This window comes from Xylocopa sonorina, chromosome 3 (assembly GCF_050948175.1).
Source record: "Xylocopa sonorina isolate GNS202 chromosome 3, iyXylSono1_principal, whole genome shotgun sequence".
Taxonomy (NCBI): Eukaryota; Metazoa; Arthropoda; class Insecta; order Hymenoptera; family Apidae; genus Xylocopa; species Xylocopa sonorina.
This window is the reverse complement of record NC_135195.1, coordinates 4,410,938-4,427,437: the sequence shown is the minus strand read 5'-3', so window position 1 is coordinate 4,427,437 and position 16,500 is coordinate 4,410,938. Positions and strand designations below refer to the sequence as shown.

At 36.6% G+C, this 16,500-nt stretch overlaps 2 protein-coding genes across 5 annotated transcripts in view; one reads left to right on the top strand and one right to left on the bottom strand.

The window, feature by feature from the left end:
• LOC143422555 (transmembrane protein 70 homolog, mitochondrial) overlaps nt 1–16,500 on the bottom strand; it is a 153,780-nt gene that overhangs the window by 2,885 nt on the left and 134,395 nt on the right. The gene's annotated exons all lie outside the window — the stretch shown is intronic.
• LOC143422511 (uncharacterized) lies at nt 109–15,723 on the top strand. 4 transcript variants are annotated; one of them, XR_013101729.1, is made up of 12 exons: nt 109–228; nt 548–2,302; nt 2,529–2,796; nt 3,259–3,692; nt 3,811–4,034; nt 4,265–5,698; nt 6,092–6,255; nt 6,678–6,868; nt 6,970–11,068; nt 12,413–12,495; nt 12,959–15,463; nt 15,667–15,723. XR_013101729.1 is itself a non-coding variant. In XM_076893214.1 (11 exons), the coding sequence occupies exons 1-11, from the start codon at nt 127–129 to the stop codon at nt 13,682–13,684; spliced, it is 9,456 nt and encodes a 3,151-aa protein (XP_076749329.1). In that variant the 5' UTR covers nt 109–126; the 3' UTR covers nt 13,685–15,723. The 4 variants fall into 4 exon arrangements, 2 of the variants coding, with proteins under 2 accessions (XP_076749329.1, XP_076749327.1); XR_013101730.1 differs by lacking the exon at nt 15,667–15,723 and adding an exon at nt 11,910–11,941 and having other exon boundaries at nt 6,702–6,868; nt 12,959–13,001; XM_076893214.1 differs by having other exon boundaries at nt 6,702–6,868; nt 12,959–15,723.

Sequence of the window (16,500 nt, the reverse complement as noted above, 5' to 3'; positions counted from 1 at the left end):
GTTATGTATGTTTAATATTCGTAAATTTCGTTTCCAGTTTACCATAAACATTGCAAATGATCGCAGACATGGAGAAGCGGATAATAAATAGACAAAAATTTATTATTATGCAACGAGTATGAAAATATGAAAAGCAGCTCTAAAAAGGAAGACATTAATGCAGAAAGGAAATATGTCTTTTTTTCTGATCCTGATATTATTGTTCAACGCGCTGAAACGTCTGCAGCAGTAAGTTTGTTGTTCTCATTTTGTATCGCACATTACAATGTATTGTAATAGTTACACAAGATGGATGTTTGAAACATGCTAAATATAATTTATAAGTAATTGTTTCCTATCTTGTTACAAAATGTAGTCGCTAATAGAATGCCATTTGAATGTATTGGATAATATTTCTTATTTTTTGAAGGGACGTATCTATTAAAACCTAGGTCTTTTTGTACAATCTTATTGACGTATGGTTTCAGAATTGAGCGAAATATCACAATATACTTAAGTGGCATTCTATTTACTATTATCATAGTCTTATTGTCAAAACTAATTTTAGGCAACTCAAGCTAAGCAAGAAATTGAATACCAACAACATCAAGATTACATCACCAAGCAATCATCTAAAAATAGATCATCTAATTTTCCAGTGGAACTTGACTTAAAAGAACTAGAGAACTTATTATCGTATAATCCAATTCAGCCATATCCTTTCACATTCATAAGCGCGGTAAAACGAAAGCTAGCTTTAGATAAGGGTTCCGAGGTGTGTAGAAAGGCACACGAAATCAACAATGAAAGTGCATCCCAGCCTGTAACAGTATTAAAATTTGACAACGGACAGAATTTACAATCGGCCGATAAGATGGAATTTATTAGACCGTTAAAAGTTCCCGATCTGAAAATGTCTGCAAAAAAATTGGATTTTTCTAACAGAGAAAATTGCGCGTCGAAAGAGTTGATATCGCCAAAATTTGAAGCACCTTCAAAGGAGCTTATTCACGAAAGAACGGACAAACCGACGAAAAGCTTTGAACGCGTTCAGAGAAGATTAGATTTCTCAACTTCGGATGTTTCGTCGACTATCAACAGCGAGATAGAGCCGCTGAAGGTGCCAAATATTTCTATATCCTCGAATTTATCGAAAAAGAAGGAATACGTTAGAGAAAATTCTAGAGAAAAAGAAAACAGATCCAAAAGAATCAGAAAAGACGACTCGTTCTCCAAACAAGATGAGATGACGCAAGATTTTTTAAAACGATCCAGAAGCCCGAGACACGCTTCTAGAAAAGACTTGTCGAACAATATAAACGATAATACATTGGTCACTAAATTGAAAAATGACAGATTACCATTCCATATGCCAAGGGAAAGTGATTTCACTCTGACCAAACATAAAACAAAAAATTTTGCGACATCGACTACAAAAAAGGTTAACGATAAGAAGCATAGATCTGTTAATACTAGATCATTAAAATCAAGGGACACGTCTTTAGAGTCAAAGAATAGATCTTATAGCAATGAATCGCTTTCTGAGCGATCCTCGAAATTATCAGATAAAATTACAATTAGAGATCCTAGAAATACGTTCGAAAACTTTGACTATAGATATAAGGATGATCTACATATGTTAAAACAAGTGGACGACCAAAAGTATATATTTTCATCGGAGAATAGGCAAATTAAACAGCATAAAATAACGTGTCACTCGCAGGGGAAAACGGGAAATGTACTTTTTAAAGAGCAAAGTAAGAGGTTCGAAAAAGTAAAACCTTCAACAAGTAAAATGGACGGCAAAATGTACATAATTAATTCCAAGGAATCTGAAGGCGTGGAAAGTATAACCGACTCGAACGTAAGCGTAAGAACACAAAGTCCAAGTACCGTGAAAAGCAAGGATTCCGAAAAAATTGGACCAGGTATCAACGTAATTAAATCGAGCAAAACCAGTGAAGATTCGAAATATACGGACGACTTGTTAACGCAGTGTATCAGCACGAATATTCAAAAAGAAGAAGATTCGTTTTCACAGAGCATAGCTACTACCGTCAAACAAACCAGTAATAGCAATGAGTCTAATTTAAACGACAGTGTATTATCAAATGCATTGTTAGATCCAAGGAGGATTTCATTTAGAGACGACAATCGTTCGCAACAGGAAGACTTTTGTGATCTAATTACACCAGATATGAATCTTATGCCTCGATCTAAGCGAAAACGGCAATTTATACAGAATAGTAACTTGGAAGCCGATTCTAAATGTTCGAAACACAATACAGCTAAAACTGAAACTGAACAAGAAGGTGTTCCGTTGGTAGGTATATACTCGTGCAAAATGTATACGTTCCTCGATTTACGTGTTGTTTCTTGTTATTTTAATCCCCGATCAGGAAATTATCTTTTCATATTTTATTTATTGGAGTAGTACAAAAGTATGTACAACAAATATTTCATGTAAATCGAGGGATGATTCCGTATAAATTTTTTTTTTTTTAATTTATATTTGCACCATAAAGATATAAATTTCTTATTAATTACAGTTACATCCAACTGCTTTACACATGCAATTTCAAGCAGAGTTGCATCTTCTTGATTCTTTTAACGAATCGCTGAGGCAGGTCATGGATGTTGAAAAGTGTTTATACAGCGTTAAGCACGAACACGAGAAACAGTTACCATCACAACATAGTCAGTCAAATGATCAAATAAAGTCACATTTTTCCAAAACAATAGACGAACGAAATATTGATGATATGGAGCATTGTAAAGAGATCAATAAATCACACAAACATGTTGCTACAGAGCAAGGTAAGGAATTGATATTCGTTTGAATGTTTTTTGTCTTTCTAAATGTGCTATAGTTGAAAACGTAATCGTCTTATCGCTTATAATTATTCAAAATATAAAATCCGTCTGTTTTACTTGAATTTTATTACAAATATCGCCGAACCATGTTACCAATATCTTGTTTACATTTTGAAAGATAAGATATTACTCTAAAATATGTGTCCTGATTTTATGAAATTTAGAAGCTTAAAAGCTTAATCTTTTATCAAGATAAGTTTAACAACACTATAACTTGTTAATAAACATGCCTCAATTCAGATTACACATTTTATCATTGATAAAGATTATGTAGAAACAAAAGTATTTACTTCAGTCATAGAAAACAGACGTTTCGCGTGCTACAAACTAATAAATTATTTTAAATACACGGAAATGCAGAAATATTGTTAATTAGTAACGAAGAAATAATTAATATGCACACAGTGTTTCCCATTCACACGGTGCATCATATTACAAGTCAGACTATGGCAAACGAGTTCGACAATGTAAATAAAACAACCAAACCAACAGTTAAAGCTGTGGAAGTACAAACGCAAACAGTGAACGATATGGCGACACAAACGGATATACGTCCAACTCGGCGGAATGTACAGAGTAGATGCTCGGAGATATGTGGAATACCATACGAACGAGGCTTTGTCGGTGACAATGAAATACCCCATCTTTCCTTAGACTCGGTGGAACAGTTCGAAGATTTAGATCAGATAGAGGAAATATCACTGCCTAGTAAATTAAGAACGATGTCAGAAATAAGCTTGCACGAAACTACGTCGTCCATACGAACAGAAACTGGGACTGAGATTAGTATTTCTACTCGGGATGTAACTTGCTCTTTCAACAAATATTTAGATCTACAGGTAAGCGTAAATACAGACTGAGAAATATTTTGTATCGAAACAGTTTGGGATCGAAATGTTTCTTAATCTCTATCGTATGTAAGGAATTAAAACTTCTTTATAAATATATTATTTACAGATTGCGCAATTAATAAAGGATGAAAAACAAAGATACGATAAAATTGAAATGTTGTTCAAGTCTCGCGAAAAAACGTTGAACGATCGAACGAAGAAACTAGTGAAACTGGAGGAACAGAAGCGAGCATTGCGAGATACCGGTCAAGATAGCCGTGTTAGCTCTGTGAAAAAGAAGCAGAGAGCTTTGCTTTTGAAATTGCAACAAGAAAAAGATGAAATGAACAGGTGTGGTAACTTTTTATATCCGATATCGTTATATTGTTGCAAACGAAATTTCCAGACTCTTTTCTTATGATTCAAGGTTTTTATTGTACTCCACTCAATACGCGTGTATTGCAATCAATTTCTTCGACTTGCATACATTTACAAATGTCAAAACAATATGTCTTTCATATGTATGGACAAAATAATTTGTTAAATTGTTTTTTATATATTGATAAATGTTCTGTTGTTAGATTAAAAGAGCTGCACAAAATTGCAAGTCAGGAACGTAAGCTTATGCTGCAGAAACAGAGGAATATGTTCAATCCTCAAATGTCTACCAAAAATATTTTAACGAAATTGAAACGAAGCGCGGACAGTCAGTCCCCAAGAAGATTATCTGGCCCCATGAAAGGGTACGATATAAGAAGCAATAGCTCTATGAGCTCTCTAGTCGACTCTGACAAATCTCAACACGATCGATCGCAGACGGACCCGCGGATGCAGATGTCAGAGAACGAGTTACATTTTTCGAAAATCGATTTACCGAAAGGTAACAAATTCACGAACTTCGTCGAGGAGTCAAACGCGTCGTTCCTAGCGTTCGACAAATCCGACGAGGCCACGCAGAGCAACGCGTCGCAAGAGAAGTGCCCTTACAAAACGCAGCGCGATGGGAACAAGTCGAAGTATGAAATAAAATCGAGGAAGTTCGAGGAGAAAATGCCCAGGGCGGATGTTATAAGATTAAAGTCGCATCAGCATTCTGTCGATCCGAAATTGATGTCGAGTCATTCCATGGCCGTTTCCGGGAAATATCTATTCGAAAAAGAAAAATCGCCAGACCAGATATCGGAGTTGTTACAACAAAGTTTAGATAAATCCATTTCTGAACACGCCAAGTCAGAGTCCGACACTCTGGTCGAGGAGCTGTCGAAGAAATCGAAACCTTCTCAGGTGATCGACAATCATTTTCAAAGCATCGTATCACCGAGAGAAGCTTTAAAGGCCACCGCGACGAACAGCGAGATTTTACCAGAAGAAGTGAGTTCCGTCAGTCAAGACACGGTGTCGAAAACGTCGAAGTCGTCGCAAGTCTCTGAAGATATTTTGCAGACGCACTCGAAAAGTTCGAGGAGAAGTAGCAGTAAATCGATTCCAACTGACATGTCTAAAAAGACGCAGTACAGCTCGGAATCTAAGTCAAATTTCAAGCGCAGAAGCTCGAAATGTCAGAAGAGCAAATCGTCCTCCAGTATACTTACGGAAAATATATTACGATCGAAGTCCAACTCGCAGATGTCGGAGGAGTTCGTCAAGCATCACAACAAACGAACGAAAATGGAAAAGGAGTTCATTCAGTTCGACAAGAACGATGAGAACGCGCTTCTAGACAAACACGCGAAGGACAAGAATTTGAAATTGTTAACGAACAGGATAGACGATTATAATAGCAAAGAGAATGTACTGTGTCAGAAAATGTTCGATAAAAATGTTGAAGCGTACGAGAATTCGTTTTGTAGTCGGGGAAAAAGCGAGCATAACTTCGACGACGCGTCTACTAAATCGCAAATTAGTAATTTCGCCGTCTCTCATCACAGTTCCGGGGAGAGCGACAGGAATTATTCGAAATCTGTGGTCATCAGATCGCAGCATCACAATTTAAAAACATCTAAGAAGCTCGAGCAGTAAGTAGATTCCATTCTTGTAAATTAACATCGGTATTTATAAATTGTATTGTCATGATTTTCTGGTGCCGTTTTCGATATAACGTACGGGCTAAATTAATAACATTGCGAATCGCCGGAGCCACGTGTAAGATGTCTAATAATAAACTGTGTATTCACACCATGAAATGAAGCATTGTAAAAATAGACTCGGTGCAGTGCCGATGTGCATTCCTCTGTTATTGCAGTACTCTACCGCGGTAAAGGATATCTGCCACTGTTCTTAACGATCGAATGGTCTTTCCCAAACGAACTTTCTTAAACGTTTTCAATTCCCACGCCAAGTTATTTGCGGCTAACTCCGATCACCATGGAGAGTATATTTGTTCTATCGGATGTGATGACATTTTTTAGAATTTTGAACGCGCGTGAAGCCGCTCTTACATCGCGGAAAAATTGTGTGGAAGAGTGGATGGCTTGGCATGCGAAGTTAAGAACCGAAGAAGATCGTGTGGCACGAATGGAACAAGCCGCGCTTAAACTTGTCACTGCAACGTCTAACGTTTTTTCTCAACAAGGTAACTGTTTGCATTAGATACTAACTTTACTATTAACTTTCCCTAATGAACGCAAAGTGAAGCGTGCGTTACATTACTTAGGAGATATGAAGCAAATCTGTATCCAGATTCCGTATCTGCTTCTGTGTTTACGGATATATGAATTTACGTAAACACTCGCGGTCTGCTCTAGTCTATAAGTAATATCATTCGTATTTTGCGTGGTATGCATTTTATGATACATTATCGCTCATAAGTTTTCAACGACAGCTATTTGATTTATTAAAAGACGTGAGAAATTTTTCAAAAGATACAGCTTATTAGGATGTATTCGTGCACATTTTATTAATCACTACGAGTTATTAGCTATTATGCATATAATAATACGCGTTTAATTATTTGCTTTATATAAACGTATATCTTGTAACTCTGATAAGTATCAGAGAGGAGTATGTATCATTTTATAGATACTACTGTTTCGTCCGATACGAGTGACATCGAAGGAAGGATAGAGTTGCTCACAGAAAAATTGGCCGAAAGAAGAATAGAGATGTCTCGTTTGAAGAGGGAAGTCAGGAAACAAACGAAGCAGAAACTTCGAGCTTTAGAAGCTAATCTGTTGAATCAAATTAAGGTACAACAATTGGCATAATTTTTTTAATTTTCTGTTTTAATTAACATTTGTAAAATGTTATGCGAATTATGTATGCTAAATAATTGTTTATATTGGAACAGAAATACGACACAACCATTTACGAAATGCGTAAGAAATTGGAGTCGAAGAAAAGTTCTAAAGATAGTGATAAATTAGCGATAGAGTCGCGATCGTTGGCAGACTTCAAAGTACCTGAGATTCCTCTGAAAAAAATACAAGATATATTTAAAAATAGTGATTTATTGAGGTCCAGATCGGAATCCGATTTATTATCCGCAAGAGGATTACCGTTGAGGGGCCCCATGAAAAATGTTCATTTATCGCGAAGCGAAACCGTCGACGCTGAATACGATAGAAAACATTCGGAGAGGCTGATCAAGTCTTCGAGGAGCATAAGAACGTTAGAACACTTGAGCTCCGCGAAAATGAGCACTATTAATCGCAGCGCTCAATCTGTTTTCGACGAGAGTATATCGGAACAAATCGAGATCGATAAACTTGGCTCTGTTTCGATGTCGTCCGTTTCGGACGATGTACGGTCAGAGAAGAACGTTCCTTATGGGACCAGGCAGTATAGAAACGAAACACAATGCAATGAAAATGCATCCGATACGAGGAAAAATAGTATCTCCGAGGATGTTAGAACTGAGATCAGCGCGCCGATATCTGAAGCAGATGTACTCGCAAAATCGGAAGCAAAACTCTCCAAACATGACACGATTCAATCTGATTTAAGGGAATACAAATCCGACTTCGATACGTTCTCCGAACAATCCCGTATTAAAACCGTTTCATCGCAGTCTGCAGTTAATAAAATGCACGATTCGGATCAATCGCATGTCTCATCCAGAAAATCTAGCAACGTTCAAAGTTCTAACGCGGAAATTAGAACCGAATCTGCTAACGAAAGTCCTGATTTCTCTAAGAAATTAGACTTTCTACGTTTAAATAATCAGAACTTAATCGAGGATATAAGCTCTTTGGAAAATGAACTGAAAATACTCTCGGAGATGATGTCGCGTTTCAACAAGCAGCCGAATGATAGGGCGAAGTACGAGTTGCAGAACGAAGAAAAAAGTACGTCGAAGGACATATCGGACATTCACTCGGTATCTGATAAAAATAATGAAATTTTCGATGTGGAGGCTGTGAAAGAGAAGAAGAGCAAGGATGCGGAGTTAGATAAAAAGGACACTAATTTCGAAATTTCACAATATTTGACGAATGATACTAAATTAAAATCGGTCGCTAACTCGAACGATAGTAAAAGTATAGTGGAAAAAGTTGATGATGTAATGTCTACCATAATGCCACACAAAATGTCTTTATCTAGGTCAAATAGCCAAGAAATCGACTACAAAGCAAGAAGTAAAGAAATATTAAATGAAATCGAAAAATCTATAATATCAGAACACATTAAACATAACGAAAACGACTTGAGCCGGATCGAAGATAATAATTTAAATCTCTATGAAAAAACTGAAAAATCTTCAGATGATATCTCCGTGGAAACTAATATTAAATCTGTGTCTGAAATTTCTTCGAAAATCGCGCAGACTAAAGAGAGCGTAAGTACTTTAGGCTCTGTAGAGTCTGAAATAGTATATCCCGAGAAAAACGTCGTCGCGAGTGTCGAAGAAAATTCAGTTGTCTCGCATACATTAGAAAATCACCGTTCGTTAGATTCAATTAAAAGTTCGTTTCATTCAGAACGATCTAACTCGCTTCAAAAGAATAACTCGTTAAATCAATATACGGACATAAATCACAGTTCGATAATAAATGACGTACTTACAACGCGTTCTCATACAGAGAATGAGAGCGACGTAATTTCTAAACAGCTTTCACGGAATGCTTCGATTCAGCAGGCATCGGTTGCAGAATACGTAAATGAATTGTTGAGGAAGCAGACATCTCCGCAGTCATCGATTAAAACAATTGACAGTCTTCTGGAATTAAAATACACGAAAGACGATAGATACCAAAGCATAACTAATGACTCCACAGATTCGAAAGCAGAGGAGTTCGAATTATCAACGAACGAGTCTAGAAAATTTACCGATACCGGGAAAAATGAAATTCAATTCGTACAAGTAGAAAATATAGAGTTTAAGGAAGATTCCCGAAAATCTATCGATGGACCCAAGGATATTCTGGTCCATGCTGTAAGCGTTAATAGAAACGAGATTAGCAAAGATGGTAATCAATCGCGTGATATTTTTACTAACAAGACTTTAGACAAAGATGATTGGACGGTATCTGACTCGTTTGATGTTCAACAAGATGTTGCTCATTCTGCGTGGGAAAAATCGCAAAGCCAAAATTCAAGATCCGACAACGATGACTCGAGCATATTTTTACGCTCAAAAGATATATCTCATTCAATTGACTATAAAGACCAGATCTTTGAAAGTAATATAATCAGTGATGCAGAAGATCTAGAAGAGCCGTCTCTATTTATCCCGAAAAGTGAATCCACGAAAATCGATTTGCATGTTACTAAACCCGACGAAATGGTGTACCATATCGAGAAAGCTGGCCTCGCAGATAAAGCTGAAGACATATTGCATACGTTTACTAAAGAAAACGCCAAAGTGCAAGATCAGGAGGACACCGTGCGCAGCATAGAAACTGATGATTTCCAAAAAGCCATTCACGATTCTGTGATTAAGATATTGGACAGAGTTGAGAAAAGTATCGAAGACAACTCGATAAGAGACAAAATCGTACTTCATTCGGACATTATAGGGAACAAAAACGAGGCAAAAGTCGCGGTGGATGAAGAGAGAAAGTCAATTACGAATACTTCTATCTTACAAGACAAATCGTTGGAGGAAATCGAGGTGAAGCTGGACGAAATTAGTAACGAGACTGCTTCTCTGAATATCGATGCCGATACGAATATTAAGAAAGATGTAACAGCCGATGAAGTTCATACCGAGTATGTTATAGATGTACATTTAGAACTTAAAGACGAGGATACGTATCGCAGCGAAACTAAGTCCGGGGGGATTGTTATAACCGAGTTAGAACCCGGAAGCGTGGAAAGCGAGAGTTTGTCGGAGCTTGATATCGACGCCAAAATAGAATTAGCAGAAGAAGAAACCGTAGAAGCGAATAAATGTGAAGATAAGGTGGAAACGGAGGAAAAAGTGACGCAGGAAGAAGAACCATTGAAACCCATAGTGGAGCAAGATAGTTCGGACGGTGAACAGCTTGATAATTTGATCGAGGTAGCCGAAAGTGGATTAGACGTAATAGAAAAAGAAACTAAATGCTCTATAGATTCTGCCACCGAAGCGGAGTCGTTATCGCACGATAAGACGGACACTCAAGCTGTTGAGATCCAAGAAATTGGGATCCGTAATGAAACAGATCTAGCTACTTCCGTTAGTGTGAATGATGTTAAAACAGCGAAGGATGTCGAAGTTGCCGTGAACGATGTATCGCTGCATACGATAAACAAAACGTTCGACGTTTTGAAGGATCCGGAGTACGAGGATATCTCGGAGGAGAGCCTCGAAGTTTCTGAAATCTTCGATAAAAGCGAACGTCAGAGATCGGCAGCCGTACAGAAATCATCTTCGATACCGGAAAGATACGAAGCGGTGCAAAAGTCGGAAGAGGTGTTGAAGATACTCGATGGGATTACACAGAGATCTTACTCGAGCACGGAAACTGAGACGGACAGATTCCAAAGCAACAAGCATAGCTCTGAAGATAGTGAAAAGCCGCGGGCAGAGATTTCTGATAAAGATAGCGTTGTACCTATAAATCTCGATAACAAAGTGGTGGAAGATACTTCGAAGGAGGATGAACAATCACCGGCTGATAACTTTGAATACCAAAAATCTAAAACGGTAACACCCGAGGTGGAGAATCAATCGATACAAACGGTAATTAGCCCAATCGAGGCGGAAGAAAAAGGGAAACAGGAACAGGATGTGTTGTCTGAGTCGAGCGAAGGCAGGGATACGCCGAAAGGTGTATCAGAAATCGAGATGGACTCTCCGAGGGACCTTAACGATTCAAGATTGGACATCGACGCGTTGAATGATGATTTATTAAATGGCACAGCCGCGGAAAATCAAAGCGCCGATTCAAAGGACACATTCCATGCTACGCCCATTGTCGCTACGTCCGAGAAGGATATCGAAGTCATGATAGATAAATTAAAAGGTATAATTTTAATTTACGTACAACCTCGTATGTTTCACATATATAATCATGAGATTACAAATATCTGAAAATGCATTTTTCAATATTTTTCATTCATAATTGTATGGCATTTCTTTTATATTCTGTAACTACTTTTATCATTTTTTTTTTTAGCGGAATTCTTTACATTTCCAATGTGTATATAAATTCAGAGTTTTAAATTACATTGCCATTTGAATATTTTTACACTATGATACGTTACAGCTAGACGCTCGCTAGCAACAATTTGTGCTGCATCGTTTTGTCGTTTAGAAAAAATCCATCGGTTTATATGAAAGTGCGCGCTTTGGATAACGCGATTGCAGTGTAAATCTTTTTTGTTCTCAAGGCCTCGCGCGCAAGGTAAAACCTGACCTGTTTCTTTTTGTAACTGTTGCAAGTTCTACAAAATTAATTAACATTGAATACATTCGAAAGGTTTCTTTCCTTTTTTTCAATCGCAAGAGCACAAGTCATGCAATTTTCTTGAATGGCAAAAATGAACAGTTTTATTGCTAAACCGTGTATACTTTCAGCGGTAAAGCTGTTTCATTGCATTACACGTGCAACAACCATGGAATTGTTGCGCCATAAACTGTCCTTAGTGCGCGTCTAGTCTAAGAACACAGCTGATTAGGTTTGAATTCATTTCGAGAACATTTGCATAATATTAAATATTAACGATAGTAATTTATATATATATATACATATATTATATACTTGCATATTACATACATTACAGAGACACGTTCTGATATTTATATTGGCTGTGTATTCCTGTGCAAAGCATTGCCTCGTATAGCCGTGTATTGTTTATTTTCAGAATAGCAAAGTCGAGATAATAATTACTTGAAGGTAATACAACACGAAACTTTGAATGAAACCGAACATTGACTTGTTCTTTTTGTACAAATCAGTGTTGCATGAGTGCTTGACCTTTGACTATTCATTTTCTATACGCACAAGGAAAGCCTGTTAAATATTGTGCAACACAACACAATGTAAAACATTGTACCTCCTCCATTCCTTTTAAGTACTCATTAAAAACCGACGACCATCGTATACCATATAATAGGAACTTGGAATGTATAATTTTGTCACAGCTTTTATACCGTTTTATTAATGCATCGAAACGTTTTTTTTTTTTTTTTAATCCATATATGGATGTTTTTTCGTTCTTCTTTCTTTTTAAGTCATCAAAGAGCACCTAATCGAAGTAAAATGTGAATTCATAATGTAATGTAAAGATTCGTGTTGCTTTTCCTGGACAATTTACTTGTGAAGCCTCTCACGGATTTATATTATTCCTCGTTTTTCTTTACACAGCCTCGTTGGATCAACCTGGTGTGGAAGTCGCGGACTGGGAAGCGAAACTGCTCCGCATCGAACAGCTTCAGATCGAGTTAGAGGTAAACATTCGCCTCCACCATTTCTTCTTTTGATATCATCCTTAATACTTCCGTGGTCGATCCATAGCACTGGTGAAAGAACGTAGATAAGATTAGCAGAATACTTTTGCAATACTCTATATGTAAGAGAAAAAAGAACGCAGAAGAAAAAGTTAGATTTCACATTTACTTCCGCTATTCCATTCATTTTTTACGTAACATCTCGTCTTCTGGACTCGTGGAAATGTTCCCTCGGGGTACAACTAAATTAGTCTTGTAGTTTCAACGTATGGAGGTTCTAATTAGCCTTTGGAGCACAGATTCTGATGGTGTGTATCTTACAGTTGTTTCTAGTAAAGATTATAGTTCAACACCTTCAACTTGACAGTAAACTAATAATAATTCAAAAGGCGAGATAACACTTAGAAAAATTGTAGACACGATACAACCACAATTTTCATACATATACGTTTCATCGTAACAGATCAAGAAGTTAGAGGCAGAGGAGGAATCATATTACTTTAGAGAGATACCAAACAAACCACCTCCTCCGTATACACCACCGGGTGGCAGTAAAAGAGTTTCAACGTCCCTTGGATCGCCATCTCCTCCACCAGCTGTGATCCCGTCGAACATAGAAGAATTAACAGCGTTTACGGAAAAGGCCACAGCCATAATATTTAAGGCGAAAGAGGCCGGGGAAGATATCATGAGCCTAGAGGCTCCTCCTGAGATTTGCGAGTTAACCAAAGAGAACGACGAGACCGTGAAAAAGGATAGGAGGATTTATAACGCGTTCCTCTTTGACCTGTGCAAAGAGACGATAGCGGAGGTTTATCAGGCCGAGTACGAGAAGCCAGGCCCGAGCTGGACGAAACCAAACGTGAAGACAAAGCCAGCGATGAAAATGCCCAAGAGCATCGACGAGCTTAACGCTTACGTGAACAAAGAGGTAGCCACGTTATTCGGGTTCAAGACGAAACTGCAGCGTGAGAACATGGTGATGCGCTGGAGTAGGAAACGAAGAGACAGGGTCGACGAATTATTGGCTAGGGAAGCTCAAGCTGAAGAAGACGAATGGACGAAATTCCATCATGACGAACTCGCGGTAAAGAACGGTCTTACTGTAACTATATTAGATACTCTGTTAATGGAGACTGTGAACGTAGTTAAAGTGGCGTACGCAAAGAAAAGAAAAGTAATGGTTTAGTTTTTTATCTTTATTTTTTTTTTTAAGTTACGATTAAATATATATTGACTGAGATACTAATATACACGCATACAAGACAATCGTTTCATTATGAACGGCGATATGTTTTATTTGGAAATTTAGTAAATTGGCCTGGACTATTATATTTTTAATGAATTTATTAAATAATTAGTTATTATCTATCTCTGTCCTTTGTATGATCTTATAGGCTGGTTCCTATTTATTTCTTTCGATAAATTGTTTGCTCTTAAACAAAGGGGAAACCTGAATGAATACTTGATTGTAATAGGATTGAAAGGAAATGTAACAGGTTCATTTTATGAACTTTAAGACCGTAGAAGGCGTTTGTAATTTGTAGTTGTCAAAGTGTAGGACCCGATAATCAAATACTATACGTTTGTTTTGTTAAAGCTAAGATTTATCATTATTAGAGGATGTAGTATATATCTATATTGCAATTTATATTCGTATATATTGGGATATAATAACATACTTGATATAGGAATCCCGTTAATATTTACGTGCAAGGAGAATATATGGTTATTGGTTCGATGACTTTGAGCGTTTTGTTCGAGTAGGTTTTCAAACAGCGTTGTTTTATATAGTTTCTAATAACATGTTCCTTATTTGATTTTTTTCTTTTTACGTTTTATTACGAGCCTATAGACTTCAAATTTATTTTCATACCGACTTTTAGTTAATAAGTATATTTAACAATTGTCGTTTAGATAATATTTTAATTAAGATTACGCGCGACGTTACTCGTATAAGTATTTAAGAGTTATTCGAACAAAATGCTCCTTCGGTTATTGCGTGTACCTATAATAGTTGCGTTATAGAAGTCGTTGGCTGTAGAACGTATAGGACAATATGTTCTTTACCGAGCCAAGCCGCACTTCGTAGAATTGTGCTCAACTATGTATAGTAAAATTAACAAAATTTTCAACCAAAAGACTGATACTTTGGGGCCATTTCGATCCAAATTGAAAACATTTTAAAGAGGTACGTAATCGCGTGTAGCCGATAGTTAATTATTAATTGGTGTTGAAAAAGCTCTCGGAGCCACAACCATCCGTGACGAAGAGATAGCTTCGCGTTCCCATTGTGTAGCCCCTTTATTACATAAGAATATATACGAATGTAAAATAAGAGGAAATAGGACGCTAACTTTCGCGTTATTAATTGAAACGTGTTGATGAAATGTTAATGAAGTATTTCGATTAGCAGTATGCCGACTCGATTCTGTGGCACTTAAGTTTACGTTTGTGGTTGTGATGTCTGTCTAATATCCACGAAACGATAGGAGTGACATATTAATTGTATGAAAGTACAGAAGTGATAGGGTGAATGGAACATAAGCTTTAATTGTCACGAATTGCCAGCTGCCGATGCTGTGTGACGAGTTCAACTGTTTAACTGATCTATCGTTCATTTTTTAAAGGCATCGTGAACTCTGGTCTTTTAACGTGTGACCTCCGAAACTTCTATGTGCTTTAAAACTGTACATAAGAGTAACGTTCAAATTGTAGAGTGCTAGACTTTCTTCTCCAAGAAAGTCCATCCCATTTGTGTAGCAACTGACGTCTTTAAACGATTTTTTTTTTTTACTCCGTCTTTAGTCCGTAACAGAAGAGATGCCGCGTTCTCTCACATTTCCGTGTTGTTCAGATCCCATTTTTTTGTTCGCAGTCGGTTCAGAAACCTGAGACTGATTGCACCTGTAGTTGTTATACATAGACATTGTTCGCGTACGTAGTGTTGAATATGTACTTAACTAAGGTAATAATATATTTTATAATAAATTTTTTGAAAAAATTTCAATGATCCTCTTAGTACTTGCGCGAAAGAATAAAAGCTAACATAACATATAAGCGTTAAACAAATAATTATTATAAACGGTAAGGGGTAATCTAACGGAAGTTTATCGTTGCGGGAAACAAACGATGTATAATTTAGCAACCTTCTTTTTTTGTGTTTCTCAGGTTTATATTTAGTTTTGTGATGATATCTACGATAAACGCATACGAATATTTTTTTTCTTTCAACAACAGAAAGGTGATGGAATAAAATCGGGCGGAAAAGACATAATGAGGGTTTTTATACAATGCAAAATAATGTAACAATAAAATAAATTATATAAATATATATAATATTGACGTAACTTTTTGTTTAATTTTTTTATCACGTCTAATAGTACAGTCACAGATTTAATCTTGTGAAATTGGCTTTTTCTAAAACAAATATTAAATATTTTATGTTTAAATATATATATATACAGGAAGAGTATACTTATTTATTATTAATATATTCACGCTATTCTACAGTAATATCTCAATTGTAATTGGAGAAAAAAATTAAAAGCATTTGCACACAGTAGGAATACATAATTCACGAACTGCTGACTAAAAGATTTTTAGTTTAGGATTCAAAGTCTAAACGATAATAATACACGTTCTTAGTGTTCGGGTATTGCATCAACCATTCATACGTAAACATTATTTCTTAGGACACACTTTCTAAATTAGAATTACACTTTTCAATTCGTCAAGCATCAGAGTCCTAGTCTTTTCAAACACTTGTAAACAAAAAAAGTAATATACCTGTCTTGAAAATTCGAAATCGCACGAGCGCAGGTGAGAAGGTAAGAAAAAAAAAGACCTATGTACACCTTCGGACGGAAATAATAACCCTAACCTTAAAGAACACGTGAGTTTCACGAAAGTTATCGTCATAAAACAACAATATCCATTGCTTCCTTTGCTCATCTGCAAAAAGCAAAAGATGTAACATAAATGAACCATGATTATTGAATTATA